Raw genomic sequence first — 16,976 nt, forward strand, 5'->3', positions numbered from 1 at the left:
AAACAGCAGCTCTTAGGACAAAACTGGCCAGGGTTAGAATAAGGTTACAAAGAGCTTTAGCAATCGAGTTGGGGTTTACATGAACTTTGACAGGGACGGGCAGCCTCTACTTTTGAAAAGAGCACCCACTAGAAGGACCAGGACTACTCTTAAGGCTCAAAGTTACAGGGGTATGTGTGTGTATAGTTATAAAACAGGTATAAGAGTAACTTCAAAAGTTCAGCTACACCAGGTTTGCACTGAACTTGGGCGGGGGGGGGGGGCAGGACGGGAAATCTAAGAGCCTAGCAAAGTTAAGTTGGTTAACAACAAGAAAGCTGGAATTACTTTCAGGATTTAGGCATTCAGGAACTAATAACAACAGATTAAACATACAAATACTCTTTTATGTTGGGAATCTTAAACCAGACCTATGCTTAAATTCAGTACAAACTGCCACTACTAAATCCAATTACATGATTTCTCCTGCATGTTAGCTCATAGATATATACAGGTCTGCTAAGAAGCAGCTAACTGCATGATCATGATCAGAAGACCTAAACAAATTTTACTAGCTCTAAAACATGACAGCTACCATTTTTAAACACACTTGCCATGGGAATAACAATTATACATTTTCATGGGGTATAATCCAACAAAACAGTGTAAATAAAACAAAGGACATTGACAGAAAAACTAAAGCCTACCTGTATCAGCAACTTTACTTTTTGTGGCAAGTTCCCCATAAAATTTATTAAATATCTCCCCAACTTTCATTTCTTCCATCAGACAGGAACGTCGTAAACTTTGGAGCAACTAAGATAGATTAAAAAAAAAAGAAAATTTAGGAAAATCATTAATATCACTACAACAATCCTACTTGGTCTAAATAAAAACACAGTTCAGATGTGTAACTTCAGCTTAAGTATGCTATTCAAAGAAAGAGATTTAAGGTGACCAGTCCAGGAAAAGAGTATTGGCATGAAATCTGCTTGAACAACAAACTACCTTCCTATATATCTATAAACATAAAATTTATTATTTTTAATGTATATTATAGATCATCTACATGAAAATTATATGCAGTATAGTTTTATATGTACATATATACATATCTATGTATATAAAAACCCCACAAGAGCATAGGCTTACCAAGTCTGCAGTAGCCTTTATCATACTGTATTTCTCTCCCTGCTGCTATAAAGCCAATCCAATTCACAGAACTGACTCAGAATAACTCAGATGGGAGTTTTGTTTCTCATAAACAGAACTAAGTAGGTGCAAAAGCATTTGGAAAACAAAGGTCTAATGCATTCTAAGGAAGCACGTTATGAAATTACTGTCTCACATAGTAATAAAACTTCTGAAAAAAAGTCCTTCTCCTCCTCCACACCTTTCACATACTGTGTCTATTATATTATAATATGTATTAATACATAGTATTTTAAAGTAAGAATACAATTGAACTGCAAAATTTCTCCTTAAAGAAACATAATAAAGAGGGTGAGAGAAGATCTGCAACTGCCCACAGAACAATCGAGTCTTACTCTAGCAGATGAAGGAATAACATGCTCACATTGAAGTAACCTACTGGAGGTATATCAAAGACAATCTGTTGTTAAAACATATCTATTACTAACATCTAAATATTACACTGTAACTATTCTCTTGCTACTGCTGACTGCATATTTTCTGCATGATATAGCACAACTATAGTAATACAGCAGATTTTCTATTCTTTCTAGAAACAAGAGAGATTTATAAAATGCATTTTACCTTAATGAGAAGTTCCAGAGCTGGGATTTTACATTTGGCTGCTCTCTCTTTTGTATAAACACCAATACAAGTTTGCTAAATAGGAAAGAAAAGGGAGATTATAATACTCGTAAGTAGGGAAGCGAATTCAAAGATAACAATGTATTCATCTATCTCTTTAAAGTATCTGTTCCTAACAAGTTTAAGGTTTTTAAAAAAGACTAAAACAATAAAAATATTCAGTCCTGAAAGTCGCCTCACTGACAACACTGCAGTACTGTCTGACATAATAACAAATCCCAGCTCAAGCAAAGTAAGTGCAGTTTCTGGAATAAAAGGCACATATAGCAAATTTTCTGCTTCTGCACTATCATTCCTTACAATACATAGCTACTAATTTGAGAACAGAAAGTGCAGTGGTGCAGTCAAGCATTTCTATGCAAAACAGTATTATTCAGCAATCTAGACTTAAGGAACCTCATTTTTAGAGGTAGTTTCCACCAATTTCTGTATATATTGCAAAAGTAACAACTTCACAGGAGAAATTTTTTTTTTTAAATCGGTATTTAAAATCAACCATCACCTATAGAAACATTTAAAATACTACACTTAAACTATGAATTTAGTCTGTATAAATTAAAAGTAATAATAGTTATTTTCAGTATCAATAACTTATTTTCAAAATTAATACCTATTATGTTCTATAAAGAGATATTAATAAAATTAAGTCCATAGTTGACGAAACAATTCCACACTTCTCGGCTGTATGAATTACACTTTAAGTCAATCAAGTTATTTCAGCTCTAACAAGAACACTAGGGAGGAGCAAGGCAGACTGGGAGGGTGAAGGATAGTTACGGTATGAGACCCACCAGAATTGTTTCAACCATTTGGCAAAGACCTTTAGGAAATAATTTTCCTTTACCCACCTTAATATTACAGGCATAAGGATGAACTTTGTCACCAACTTTTTCCATAAAGACACAAAGAAACTTCAATGCTTCTTCCCTGCAATCTCGAAACTGAAGCGTTACAAAAAAAAAAAAAATTAGTTTTAACGTGTGTAGCGTAACATGCTGTTCATGTAACGCTACCTCAACGTTTCTTTCAAAGTTTGCCAACTTACCTCCTCGATGCTGAGGGATCTGTGGATAAAGACAAGTAAGCTATGCTCTTGGGAAAACACCAGAGACAGGTGCAGCGCTGCAGGGAAGCAAAACAACCCATCAGGCGGTTGGTTTCCCTTCTAGAGCAGGCAGGGCTGGACACCACTCAGCCCGTCACCTTGCACAGATGTACACCTGAACACCTTGGACAGGACTGATGCTTGCCAGCAGAAAAACCACAACTTAACGTGGGTGCCTCCGACCTCCCCATGGACTTGGGCCCAGGCCCTGCCCTGCCCCTGCCCCTGCTCAGGGCCGGGGGAAAGCCAACCTGGGGGCACGTCGGGGCAGGCACCGCAGTATTTTTACCAAGGTAAATGGTTATCTGGGGCAAGAGACCGTCCCTCCCCCGAAATCAACCCTTTATGTCAAGCCAGCAGCCCTGCAGTGTCGTGTTGAGCGAAGAACTGGGCGAGGACAGACAGACAGACAGACACCCCTTTCCCGCGGGACCACCGGTCTGGTATGTTCCTCCCCACCACTGATGAGCCCTCCCCAAGCTGAGCAGTTGCTGTTTTAACGTCACCAGCGAGGCAACAGCCGCCCAGGCCTCGCTCAGAGCCCCTGAGGCCCCTCAGCCCCTGCCCCTGCCCCCTGCCGCCATCCGCCAGGGCCGGGCCGGGCCCGAGGGCGCACCCTGCGCGCCGCTCGCCAGGCTGGTGAGGCAGGTCTCCCCCAAGCTGCGGAGCAGGCTGTAGCCGTGCAGGGCGGCGCTGGCGGCATCGCCGGGCTGCAGGCAGCGGTGCAGCTGGTGCAGGCACTCCTGGACGCCGGCCATGCTGCCCCAGGCCAGCAGCCCAGGCAGCGGAACGGCGGCAGGAGGAAGCGGGCGCGAAGGACCCGCCCCCGGCCGGATCCAACACAGCCAGCCGGGGGAGGGGGGGACGGACGGGACACGGGACAAGCTGTGACATCAGGACCGGTCAACTCGGGGGCCGGAGAAACGCGGGTAGACCTCGGCCAGACCGTTCCGAGGAGAGGGAGGCGCCACGGGCGGCACGATCGTCTAACGGGCGGTGGCAGGGAATAGGATTTGAGGGCATTTTTATGCCTCTTGCTGCAGGATCGGCTCAGTACACGAACGTACAGTAGTAGCTTCCCCCCCCCTCGGAGAATGGGCTGCTCCGACCTCCCCATGCCTCCCTGCCAGACCGCAGGACTAGTTTTGCCGCGAAATTCGGTCAGGTGGGGGCGGTTCCATTCTGGGCTGGTGGTGGGGAGCGATTTGCCATTGCTGAAGACGGCCTCCGTCTCGTAGCACAAGGAGTACCCTGCAATGTATTCCTGTAACTATTGTACCAGGTCGAGCAGGGCGCGACCCTCGCCTCGGGGGGCCGGAGGGTTGGCCTCCTTCCTCCTTTCTTTCTCCGGCCCGCATCCCCCCTTTCTCCCTCTGTTGGGCGCTGCCGTTGCGATCGCGCCTACCCATTGGCCAGAAAGCCCGCCAGAGCGCGCGCACGCGATTCGGTTGGCGCGGAATTTCCTGGGGAGGTTGGAGCTGCTGGGGGCCGCAGAGGTGGGTAGGCGCGCGCTCCGGCGCCGGGCGGGGGTCGCTGCCCCGCTCTCCCCCCCCACCCCCTCCGCGCTCGGCGTGTGTGAGCAGAGGGGGGAGGAAGAGGAAGAGGAAGGAAGGGAGGGAGGGAAACCCGCTGGCCGGGGCTCGGGGCTCGGGGCTCGCGTTCCTCTCGTTCCTCTCGTCGACCCCCCGCAGGTAGGACTGCCGCGGGAGCCGGAGCAGCGCCATGTCGTCGCCCGTCTCCACGCCCAGCCGCCGCCGCGGCGGCAAGCGCGGCCGGGGTAGCAACCCCCCGACTCGTAAGTGTTTTGGTGGGAAGGGGCTGGCCCGGGGGCGGGGGGGTCGGCGGCCGGAGCCAGAGCCGGAGCCGCAGCCAGCCCGCGGCTCTCGCCGGCGGCGGCGGGGTGGGGGCCGGGGGGGAGCGGGCGGGTGTCGGCTGCCTGGTGGGCTCTCGCCTCGTTGTCCGCCCGCCGTGCCCGTACCTCGGTCCGCCTCCGGCGGCGTTGCGACGATTTCGACGCCGGCTGCGGGCCTGCTTGTGTCTTGCAGCGCCAGATGCTCGGTCTCCTCCTTCGCAGAAGCGTCGGACGGAGGACTCCACCTCCACCGGAGACCTGCAGCCCATGCCCACCTCCCCGCCCGCCGACCTGCAGAGCCCCAGCGGCCCCGATGCTCTCTTCTCCAGCCCCCCGCAGTTCCGCCACGCCGGTACGCCGGGGGCCGGGCAGGCCGCGCCACTTGGCTCACGCCTGCTGCGCTGTGGTGTAGCGAGCCAGCGCGGAGAACAGATCCGGCTGAAAAATACTCTGGGAGAGAATGAGTTTTTGTCTCGAGTTTCTCACTCGAGCTTGGCATAGCGAGCAGTATGGGAAGGGAGTCGGTGGCAGGGGTGCAGATCTGCTGCTGTAGCTTCAGGTCATCATGGGAGTATGGATCGGGGATTCTGCCTTACTCTTCTGTGTATTTCTAGAAAGGATAAACTTACTAATGCAGAAAGAATTAGAGTGATTGCCATAAAAAGCCTTTCTTGCTTTTATAAATAGGATTGGTTTTAGTCACCATAGCTGGTAGGTGTCGTGTCACTTGTTTTACAGCCCCAAAAATACTTAAAAATGGGTTTCGTCTAAAATGCTGCGTTTTGACTTTTTATGCTTGAACACCAATGTAGTTTCAAAATGCAGGACCGCTTTAAAGTTTTTCTAGCAAAGCTTTACTAGAACTTGGGATCTTTCAGAAGAGATGTTAATGCAAAGAAGAGTTCTGGGTAGACTTGCAGTATCTTTATTGTTTAACAAAACACTGGAATCGATTGGCGCTACTCATTTTATGACAGTAGAGTTGAAAGAATGATGAGACGAATGCACAGGCTGAATTTCAGTCTGCTCTAAACGTAAAATGTCTTGATAATCACAATAAAACATTTTTTTATAGCTATTCCTCTTGACTTCGATATCAGTTCACCTCTGACTTACGGCACACCCAGCTCCAGGGTAGAGGGTACTCCACGAAGTGGCGTACGAGGAACACCAGTTAGGCAGAGGCCGGATCTCGGGTCTGCCCGTAAAGCCAGACAAGTCGATTTACACTCAGATGGGGTAGGTAGATGCCTTGGATTTTGAATCTGACAACTTCCTTCTAAACAGCTATGTATATTTACGAATGCTTAATTTGTTTCCATGTAGCTGGCTGAGGATGTAGTAGCAACTGAGCAATCTCTTGGACAAAAGCTTGTTATCTGGGGAACAGATGTTAATGTAGCCTCATGCAAAGAAAAATTCCAGGTAGGTTAACAGCTTGTTTTTTTCCCTTTTTTAAATGAAAAGTTATTTTGATTTAAACAAATATTAGTTAAATCTGATACAAAGCAGGTGTTTGTACTACTAAATTCTGCTCATCTTTCCTTTCTGTCTCCCTGTTACCTCTAACATTCAGAGATTTCTTCAGCGCTTTATTGATCCACTAGCTAAAGAGGATGAAGACATTGGCTTGGATCTTAATGAGCCACGCTATATGCAACGACTTGAAGAGGTACTTGTAACACAGCGAAATCTGTAACTTTTCTGTTTTAGTCTTGCATGCCATTGAGCTAAAGATTTCTTTTCAAATACCTTGCAGATTAATATGGTTGGAGAACCATTCCTGAATGTAAATTGTGACCATCTAAGATCATTTGATGAAAATCTTTACAGGCAACTGATCTGCTATCCTCAGGTGAAGTAGTGCACTTGTTTTCTGGCTTTCAAGTGGCTTTTTCATATTTCTGGCTTTTAACATGTTTGTTTAAATGCAATGTGTACTTTGTATGTTCAGTGTAATCTCTGTGGCTTCTTTATTTTACTTAAAATGTCTTGTTTCATAGTAGTTAACTGCAGATATTACAGGGGGTACCTCATGCATGCAAAACTAGCTGGTAAGCTGCAGTGTCTGGAGTCTTGTACTTTTTTTTTTTCCCCTTTGCAATACTCAAGTGAATAAATCCGACCTAAACAGCAAGTTTTCTGTTATGTAGGAAAATGCTCAGCTGGCATAACTTTTAGTCATTCCTGGCTGATCAGCAGCACATAAAATGCTTTATGCAAAAATATTATGTTCTATGTTTTTTATTTTTTTTTAACTTGTAAGCTTAACTGTTTCTAATAATTTTACACAGGAAGTTATCCCAACATTTGACATGGCTGTCAATGAGATATTTTTTGATCGTTATCCTGATTCAATATTAGAACATCAAATTCAAGTAAGGCCTTATAATGCACTGAAGACTAGGAATATGAGAAGTCTAAATCCTGAAGGTAAAAATTTGATTACCATGTTAGAAAAGAATCTTAAGGATTTATATAAACTTACTGAATGTTAACATAGAATTACATGAAGACCATATAAAACTGTACTTGTGGTCCATCCAGACCAATATCTTTTCTTTATGTAAGTCTGTTTCAGAAGCAAATGCTTTAGAGCCCAAATGCAGAATAATCTATCCATAAAGGAAATCTTTCCTGGCATCAGCTACTCATGTTCTTAGTACTGCAAGTGCGAAGGATTCTTTCTTTTGTATAAATACTCATGTAATTTAGAATATTTGTACTATGCATTTATGATTCTTTTTGCTTTGTCTTAAACAAAATACTAGTACCTATCCAAATGTCTACCTCCCACCTGAAAACTAATGTAACGTGAAATTTTGAAGGTTATTTTAAATTTTAAGAGTATGAAGTCACGACATGAGTCTTTATTTTGTAGATATTGATCAGCTTATCACCATCAGTGGTATGGTCATCAGAAGCTCCCAGTTAATTCCAGAGATGCAAGAAGCATTCTTTAAATGCCAGGTTTGCGCTTTCACCACCAGAGTAGAAATCGATCGTGGCAGGATTGCTGAACCATCAGTATGCAAGAACTGTAACACAACGCACAGTATGGCACTGATTCACAATCGATCCATGTTCTCTGACAAACAGATGGTATGTTGCACTTAGGTAGTGGCTAAAATGAAACAGATTATAGTTTTTGCTACCCCCCCCCCCTTATTAGCATCAATAGCATTAATGTATGTTATCTTGAGATTGAATGTTTTGAGAAGGGAAAAGTGTTTTGGAACGTGAAAATGGGTGAAACAACTTATCGAAAGGGTAAGTCTACTTTGGAGAAGAAATGCATTAAAAGGATGAAATGAAGTTATGTACACATCTTAAATGTTTCTGTATGGAAGCCCCTTTATATATAGTATGTCCACTTCTATCTGGACTAGATGAGCCTTGTCTGTAACAGCATTTTAGCCATACCAGTAGCAACTGGCAGAATTCTCATTTTCATCGTATTTTTTTATTAGTAATCAGTTTTGCTGTTTGGGTGGGAGTTTTTTGTTCTTGAGCAATGTTCCTGATTCAAAATGATGCTGAAGATTGTGGTAATACAAGATTCTGTTGTATGCTCTGTGGAAAAGCTTTGCTTTTTTGAAACTAAGAGTTAAGTGCTTTTTGCTAGATTAAACTGCAGGAGTCTCCTGAAGATATGCCAGCTGGACAGACCCCGCATACGGTTGCGCTGTTTGCTCACAATGACCTTGTTGATAAAGTTCAGCCGGGTGACAGAGTTAATGTCACAGGTAAAATGTGCTTTGAGTATTTGCATCCTACTTTTTCACTGATCTTAACTGTCTAAAAAGGGACCTGATGGGATGTATGTGCAAGTCCTGAGGGAGCTGGCCACTGTCTTTGCAAGGCCATTTGGTTATCTTTGAAAAGTGATGGTGACTGGCTAAGATGTTGGAAGAAATCCATTGTCCCTCCTAGGACAAGGAGGAGACCTGGGGAACTATAGGCCAGTCAACCTCATCTTGACCCTGGGAAGGTGATAGAACCAATAATCCTGGAAACCATTTCTAACCATATGAAGGACAAGAAGGTGATTGGGTGTTGTCAGCAGGGATTTACAGTGGGTACCAACCTTCTACAACGAGATGACTGGAGCGGTGGATGTTGTTTATCCTGACTTTAGAAAGGCTTTCATCGCTGTCTCCCACGACATCCTCATAGACAAACTGATGGTGTATGGGTTAGATTAGTGGACAGTGAGATGGATTTAACTGGCAGAACTGCTGGGCTCAAAGCATTATGATCAGTGGCACAAAGTCTAGCTGCAGGTTGGTCACCATGGGTGTACCCTTGGGGCCAATACTGGGGCCAAACACTGTTGGATATCTTTGCTAATGACCTGGATGATGGGACAGAGTGCACCCTCAGCAAACTGGCAGACAAAAGCAAAACTGGAAGGAAGCAGTGCTTGATAGACCAGATGACTGTGGTGCCAACAGCTTCCTGGGCTGCATTAGGAGGGGCATTGCCAGCAGGTCAAGGGAGGTGGTCCATCCCCTGTATTCAGCACTGGTGAGGCCACACCTGGAGTACTGGGTCCATTTCTGGGCTCTCCCAGTACAAGGGAGATGTGAACATTCTGGAGTGAGTGAACATAGTGGAGTGAATTCAGCAAAGGGCCATGATGATAACTGGAACCTCCGTCATATATGGAAATGCTGAGAAAGCTGGGACTGCTCAGTCTGGAGAAGAGAAAGCTCAGGGGGATCTTACCAGTGTGTTTATAAATATCTGATTTGGTGTTGGGGCAGGTGGTGGTGTCAAGAAGACAGAGCCACACTTTTCTCAGTGGTACCCAGTGGCAGGCAGTGGGCACAAGTTGAAATACAGGAAATTGCAGGTAAACATAAGAACTTTTTTACTGTTTGGGTGGTCAGGCCCCGGCACAGGCTGCCCAGACAGGCTGTGTGGAGTCTCCATCCTTAGAGATGTTCAAAACCTGACTGGACATGGCCTTTAGCAACCTGTTCTAGTTGACTCCAGTTTGAGCCCAGGGTTAGACTAGATGCTCTCCAGATTGTCTGACCTTGATTCAGTCATTCTGAGAATGTAGGTGAGGAAGAGGCAATATCTTAAATAGTGTCTGCTGCCAGGAGAGTCATAACATAGAGTAAGTCTTGTGATATTGCAACCACATTTTTATAAACCACTTTGCTTTAAAACAACTGCTGTACTGCTAGTTGTTAGAGATGCATTAGAAATCTATTATTAAACTTGGCACTTATAAAAGGGGGAAATGCTGACTTCAGACATTAGAGCAGGACTTTCAAAAGTATCAAGCCTTAATTTTTTTCAAAAATGCTTAAGCATTTTCCTTGTTGAGAACACTTGTGATAGGAATGTTAAACATTGTACCTGCAAAAATAGGGTCTAGACTACTTAAGTGTGTTCCATTGACTTCTACATGACTTACTCATACTGGGAGATAAACTGACTAGAGTATTCAGGCTGTTTTGAAAAGCTTTTCAAGGGAAGATGTAAAATTTTCAGGTTTTGGAATTACTATGTTTCTTCATATCTAATGCTGTGACTAAAAATTGTATTTAGGTATTTACAGGGCAGTCCCAATTCGAGTTAATCCAAGGATCAGCAACGTAAAATCTGTCTATAAGACCCACATTGATGTAATACACTACCGCAAGACGGATGCAAAACGCCTGCATGGTGTTGATGAGGAAACGGAGCAAAAAATGTTTACAGAGGAACGTGTGGAAATGCTAAAAGAGCTTTCCAAAAAAGCAGACATATATGAGAGACTTTCTTCAGCATTGGCCCCAAGTATCTATGAGCATGAAGATATCAAAAAGGTGAATCAAATTCTGTATTTCTCTTGTAAGAAATGCATTAATATGCAAGTACATTTGTAGTTACTGTTTGCTATAAAAATTTCTTGAGGCTTCCAAATTCAAAAAACTGTATCTTGAGCAGTCTTAAAACTCCATGGTCTTGTCAGGATGGAGTTGGCTGTAAGCGTATCATAATTCTTTTCATGTTATTAAGGAGTGTTAGAGGGAAGATAGTGAAAACATAGGAAAGCAGCAGAACTCAGAAAACTTAATTGCAGTATTCATCTTGGATGTCTCTTCAATGTTCAGATTACTAGTGATCAAAAAAAAGAAAAGTAGCTATAACATAGTGAGTGATTGCTGAAAAGAGGCATTCACAAGAGAACAGTAGCTTTAAAATGACATGTGGTTGACCCTGACTTAGGGATTGTTAAAACAATTACTTAGATGTATCCAAGAACTGACTGTTCCAATAAATGTTCAGCAAAAGTACTACAACTTTATCACTGCAAAAACTACAGTCAGTAGTGGGTCTCAAGGTAATGTCAGACACCAAATAATCCTCTTCAAGTATATTCCTTTGTTTTTTCTGTATAGATTTATACATTATCACATTTCATTTCTGAAATGGCTAGAAGTTGAATTCAAAACCATACAAAGATTTCCGGATGAAATGGAAATACAATAATGACAATTCCATTTGTCATTACCTCCTCACCACACTAATAAGGCACATCAGGGTGTAGTGGGAGGAGTTGAGGAAAGCTAGGGGACCCTTCACCAAGGGAGATCTTCAGGTTCTGACAAAAATCTGTTCACAACAACATAAAAAGTTTGTATCTTTAATACTTGAAAGTGCTTTAAACCCACATGCATTGGAACACCAATACTCTATATTGGGGACCTCAAGGAAAATCAAATGGGGCAGGTCATACTTCATGTAACTACTGAACAGGTTTTACTGACCTCCACAAGTTGTTCTAAGTGAATGAGAACAGAACTAATACAAATAGCTCACTCCATACCTCTGCAAGGTTTGTGTGCTGTAAGAAATTTGCATAGACTTTACATGAAGTAGTGTACTGGTTTCCTTCCTGTTTCCAGCTGTCATTGTCACTGACTTATCACTTCTTTTCATTGACTTTCTAGCATATATATGCTGCTAGATGAAAAAAAATACAAAAAAAATTCACCATTTCCCAGTTTTCCTCATCTAGTAAATTTGAAAAGGAAAAAAAGTCCTCCCTGATCATTCTAGCTAACTGATAAAATTACAAGCATATGTTTGTACTAATAATTCCAGTACTTTCAAAATACTGGAAGTTAGTTACTTTTATTTCTTTACAAACACTGCAAGCATATGCTTTCTTTAGGAAATATAAAGGAGGAAGTGTTAGTAAATTCCAGTGAAATAAAAAGACCTTAAACTTCATCTTTATGGGCAAGTAAAGAACTTTTAAGTAATGTTGTGTATGCAGTAAAGCAGTTTTCCAGAAAAGAAAATGATACTTGATTAATCTTGACTAAAAAGCTGATAAAAATGGCACTTTTCTAATGAAACGAAAGAGGTAATAGTACTTTGGTCCTAGATTAAACATAGCCTTAGGGAAAACAATAGTCTATGCTGGCTTTCCTATTGTCTGCAGAATTTGTTATCAAAATTTTGATTACATAAGTTTTGGAATAGATTTGAAATTAATCTAATTTGGAACGAATCTAATTTCAAACTTTTTAATTAGAAGCTGAGTTCATAGGACCTAGCAGTTTAACTATATGTTTGTAATTAACTGGAATTGAGGATATCTATAAAGGATGAACCCTTTTAAAGACTTCTAAAAATAGCGTCAAGTGTTTTCTTTCATGTCCGAGTTGTGTTACTTTTAGCAGTGTTTCAGTTCAACAGTTGGATTTGCTCTGTTGGCTATACAAGAGGTGATGTTTTGATTTTTAAAGAGAATATTTTTATAGGGTATTCTGCTTCAACTTTTTGGGGGATCAAGAAAGGATTTTACTCACACAGGAAGAGGCAATTTTCGTGCAGAGATCAACATTCTTCTCTGTGGTGATCCTGGTACTAGTAAATCACAGCTGCTCCAGTATGTGTATAACCTGGTTCCTCGAGGCCAGTATACATCTGGCAAAGGCTCAAGCGCAGTTGGTCTTACTGCATATGTGATGAAGGATCCAGAAACACGGCAACTGGTTCTTCAGACTGGTGCTCTAGTACTTAGTGACAATGGCATCTGCTGCATTGACGAGTTTGATAAAATGAACGAAAGCACAAGATCAGTACTACATGAAGTAATGGAACAGCAGACTCTCTCCATTGCAAAGGTAAGCGCCTGTTTAATTCCAGGTTCTTTCCACTAAGCATGGTATATGCTAAGCAGTTGAAAGTGAAAAGTTACCAGAACAACAAAGGATTACACTTTGTTGTTGTTGTCAGTGGATCAATCCTAGATTATGTAACAAGTCATTTACAAAAGAATACGGCTTTTGTTGCAAACTGTAGTATTTCCAGATGCTTTTGTTCTTGCTTTACTCTAAAAGCGTTTTGCAATGCAGTTTTTTACTACAGAACCCATTTAATAACACTGGTGATCTCATGAAGTTGGGGGAAAAAAGTCTTGGTGGCACATAGTTGCAGCTGGTTTCAGAAATGTTTTTCATTTTGACAGGCTGGAATTATTTGCCAACTGAACGCTCGTACATCTATCCTAGCAGCAGCTAACCCTATAGAATCACAGTGGAATCCGAAAAAGACTACTATTGAAAATATTCAGCTTCCTCATACACTGTTGTCAAGGTACAGAACTCCTGCTTGCATGTCTCATTTTTATGGATGTTATACTTCCTCTTGTGAAAATGATTAAATATAGTAAAACAGAACAATTGTGTTCCTTGTAGTGTAATGGAAAACTTCAATAGCACTTATTTTTAAATGCTGTTCTTACAGCTTCTATGTGAGCAGAGAACTGCCTTTTTAGTATTTAGACATTGACCTTGAGCAGATGTAATAAGATCTGTAGGATCTCTTTATTTACTTCTATGTTGTTGTTTTTCTGTTGTTTCATAATCATCTCCTAGAAAAGAGTTGTTTTGAAACTTACAGTATTGATAATGTCAACAAAAGCTCAGGATGTTTTTCTTAGCTTTATAAAACTTTTAAAGTGAAATGCTGATGATGAAGGAACTTGCACTGGAGGTGGTAGAATCTGAAGATCTGTGCCTGTTTCATGTTCTGTAAAATTCAGTTGGGGAGGTGGCAGTGCTAGCCCTTTGGGCAATAGTCGTTACAGCAACATTTAGTGTCTGCTGATAGAAAATTAAACTATGTGCTGCAGTTGCATCTTGTGAGGAATTCCCACGCTAACTGGAAATTGGAAGTACACTGATGGTATACTGGGTATTCCGAGAACACTTACAGCTTTGTTTTCAATTAAGAGCTGCTTAATTTAGCTGCTTAGTGACAAATGCTACCTTAGTACAGGTGTACTGCATGAAACTAGGATTGAGCAGCATCCCAATTCCACCATTTATAGGATTTAAGCTTATGAAAATGCATGATTGGCTCGCTAAAAATATATTATTCATGTCTGCCTATAGTTGAGTGTAGTTGAGTATATTGTTTGTAAAATTTATAAACCATTTTCTTCAGGATTAAACTGCAAGTACTTCTAAAAATATATTTATTTATTTACTTACAGTTTTTATATGCCTAAAATAATTATATAGGTATGTGCTCTGTCTGCTGTTGCCTGTCAGGGCAGTTTCTTTAGCAGCAAGTTCTGTGTATTTGGTGTTTGTGCGGGTTTTTTTGTGGGCTTTTTTTTGTTTGTTTGTTTAAGAAAACAAAAACTGTCAGCCCTGAACAGGGGATCTGAATTTTGTAGAATACATCTCGCTTTCAAAGTTTCAAGTCCATAGGATGAAAGCAAATCCGCTATGCTGTTCTGTACTTTCAGAATTCTAGAAAATTTATCTTTTCAGTTTAATAGTGTAATTCCTACTTAGAGTAGGAATTAATAAACAAATAATTCCTACCAGTACTTGTTAAGTCAAAACCCCTAAACCAAACTACTTTAAAAGGCAAAAAGGTACACACACTTACAGTGGATTCTTATCCCCTTCAGATTTGACTTGATCTTTTTAATGTTGGATCCACGTGATGAAGCTTATGACAGACGTCTTGCTCGCCATTTGGTTTCACTGTACTACCGAAGTGAAGAAAAGATGGAGGAGGAATACATGGATATGGCAGTATTGAGGGATTATATTGCATATGCTCGTAGTTACGTAAATCCCAGGTTAAGTGAAGAAGCAAGCCAAGCCCTTATTGAGGTAAAGGAGTTGCTGTTAATAATGTTCCAAGTCCTTACTGACTTGTCAAAAATGGCAAAATCCCCTCGTGTGTATGCTTCCTATTTTTATATAATTTTTCTATAAGACCCTTCAAGCAGCTCTAAAAATGACCGAGGATCAGTGTAAAAGTCATTTTGTGCTTTGATCGTTAGCTTTCAGATGTGTTGGGTTTGGTTCTATTACATTAATAAAAGCATAAAATTCTACTGAAATGAAATGTGTCAGTACAGACAGAAGCACTATTATGTTAAGAGTAGTCCTAAGTTTTTAAAGTGATTCAAAACGTGACTCATTATCGTGGCTTAATTGCTCTATAAGGGAATTGTGTATATGTGATGTGGTTATCCTTCATTGCAGAAGAATTGTGAAGGTATATGAGCAGAAATAGTGTTTGGAACAGCTTGCCAGAATTGCTTGTATCTGAAATAAGAGGTGGGGGATGAAGGTGTCCTGGTTTCAGCTGAAAATGATAGATATAACAAGATTTCCTGAAATAGTCAATGATTCTTCTTTTCAGGCATATGTGGACATGAGGAAGATTGGTAGTGGCAGGGGAATGGTTTCTGCATATCCTCGACAGCTTGAGTCTCTAATCCGACTGGCAGAAGCACATGCTAAAGTACGCTTTTCTGAGAAAGTTGAAACAATCGATGTAGAAGAAGCAAAACGCCTCCATCGGGAAGCACTGAAACAGTCTGCTACTGATCCAAGGACCGGAATTGTGGACATATCCATTCTCACTACAGGTTTGTGTTTTCATAGTGATAAGGCTGGGATGCTATTGGGCTTTTGTAATTTTTAAATGTAACTGTCCTCCTTGGTTTTTTTCTAAAAGGTGTTTTCTTTCTTTTATAAGGAATGAGCGCCACAGCTCGTAAGCGGAAAGAGGAGTTGGCTCAAGCCTTGAGGAAGCTTATCCAGTCAAAGGGTAAAACACCAGCTTTGAAATACCAACAGCTTTTTGATGATCTCCGAGCACAGTCTGATACAGTAAGTTTCCTTCTTTGTTTTTACATTTTTCTTAATTTTAAAAGTATGGTGTTTTTCCAAATCAACATTATCTTGTTCTCAAATCAACATTATGGAGGGAAAGGGAGACACTAACTTTTTCAGCTGACGTGACCAGAAAGCCAATTCTACAGATAAAGATTCAGCTCATTTGCTGTATCTTCGTTTATTCTGGCTTCTGAAATAGCAAGCTCAGCTTCAGGGTTCTGGGCCAGATTCCAGATTATAAAAAGAACATACTAAAGCTTAAAAAACCTGATAAGGAAATTGGTAGGAAGTAAGGAAGTAAGGTATTTTTACAGTCTTTAAAGTATTCCCTCCTCCGCTCCCCCATCTTTACTTGATTTACTACTTCTTTTTTAAGGCTGTCACTAAGGAAATGTTTGAAGAAGCACTTCGTGCCTTGGCTGATGATGACTTCTTGACTGTGACTGGAAAGACTGTTAGACTGCTGTAAGTTAGACTTTCCTTGCAAGCTAGCTGTCACAGCTTTATGTTGCCTTGCCTTACTTAATAGTGTCAGTCTGCAAGATCTTTCAGATTTGGGACTATCATTTTGCTATGACAAGCATAGCTTTTCCTTGCAAGTCAGCTGTCGTGGCTTTACTTTGCCTTACTTGCTGTATTGCTAGTCTGCAAGATTTTCAAGATTTGGGGCTATCGTTTGGTATGACAAGTGTAGTGGCGATTAAGTGGCACTTCTGTCAGCACAAGAGATTATGAAGAACCTAAAAAAATCCTTAGCTGAATAATGCTATTTACATTTTAGCTAAATGTAATTACTAATATGTCAAGTGCCACGTATGTTTATGAGGTTTTGTAGAACATGTTAACAATGTTGTACGTATTTCAAATTGAACTGTAAAAATTCATCTTAAATGACTTTTTAGTGGATGCAATTTGACTACTAGTATTGCTGTAATCCAAAATAAAATTATTGGACTTAAAAGGGCTCTTTAGCATTCATTTTTGGTGAAAATGAGCCTATCCTGTGCTGAGCACTTTCAGTCTAGAATTGCAAATTTCAGGAAGC

The 16,976-nt window shown here is 41.4% G+C and overlaps 2 protein-coding genes across 4 annotated transcripts in view; one reads left to right on the plus strand and one right to left on the minus strand.

The window, feature by feature from the left end:
• The window catches only part of PRKDC (protein kinase, DNA-activated, catalytic subunit), an 86,590-nt gene extending 82,846 nt beyond the window's left edge, over window positions 1–3,744 (minus strand). The window contains exons 1-5 of one of the 3 annotated variants that reach the window (XR_008235444.1): window positions 3,537–3,744; window positions 2,861–2,937; window positions 2,664–2,756; window positions 1,756–1,830; window positions 687–795 (exon numbers count right to left, since the gene is read on the minus strand). Coding sequence is in view for 2 of the 3 variants with exons in the window: in XM_052788702.1 (XP_052644662.1) it covers window positions 687–795; window positions 1,756–1,830; window positions 2,664–2,756; window positions 2,861–2,937; window positions 3,537–3,678 (496 nt within the window). In the remaining variant the exon portion in view is untranslated. Of the gene's footprint in view, window positions 1–686; window positions 796–1,755; window positions 1,831–2,663; window positions 2,759–2,860; window positions 2,938–3,536 lie in introns of those variants that run through there. The other 2 variants (XM_052788702.1, XM_052788704.1) reach the window with 2 other exon arrangements.
• A 59-nt stretch (window positions 3,745–3,803) lies between these two features.
• On the plus strand, window positions 3,804–16,882 carry MCM4 (minichromosome maintenance complex component 4). Its single transcript, XM_052788705.1, has 17 exons — window positions 3,804–4,416; window positions 4,612–4,715; window positions 4,966–5,124; window positions 5,848–6,011; window positions 6,099–6,197; window positions 6,349–6,444; window positions 6,532–6,627; window positions 7,067–7,205; window positions 7,654–7,874; window positions 8,398–8,518; window positions 10,335–10,594; window positions 12,542–12,907; window positions 13,252–13,379; window positions 14,707–14,914; window positions 15,453–15,681; window positions 15,792–15,925; window positions 16,308–16,882. Exons 2-17 carry the CDS (start codon window positions 4,643–4,645, stop codon window positions 16,398–16,400), a joined length of 2,586 nt encoding a protein of 861 aa, XP_052644665.1. The 5' UTR covers window positions 3,804–4,416; window positions 4,612–4,642; the 3' UTR covers window positions 16,401–16,882.
• Window positions 16,883–16,976: the final 94 nt, after the last annotated feature.

Source organism: Harpia harpyja, chromosome 5 (assembly GCF_026419915.1).
Source record: "Harpia harpyja isolate bHarHar1 chromosome 5, bHarHar1 primary haplotype, whole genome shotgun sequence".
Lineage (NCBI taxonomy): Eukaryota > Metazoa > Chordata > Aves > Accipitriformes > Accipitridae > Harpia > Harpia harpyja.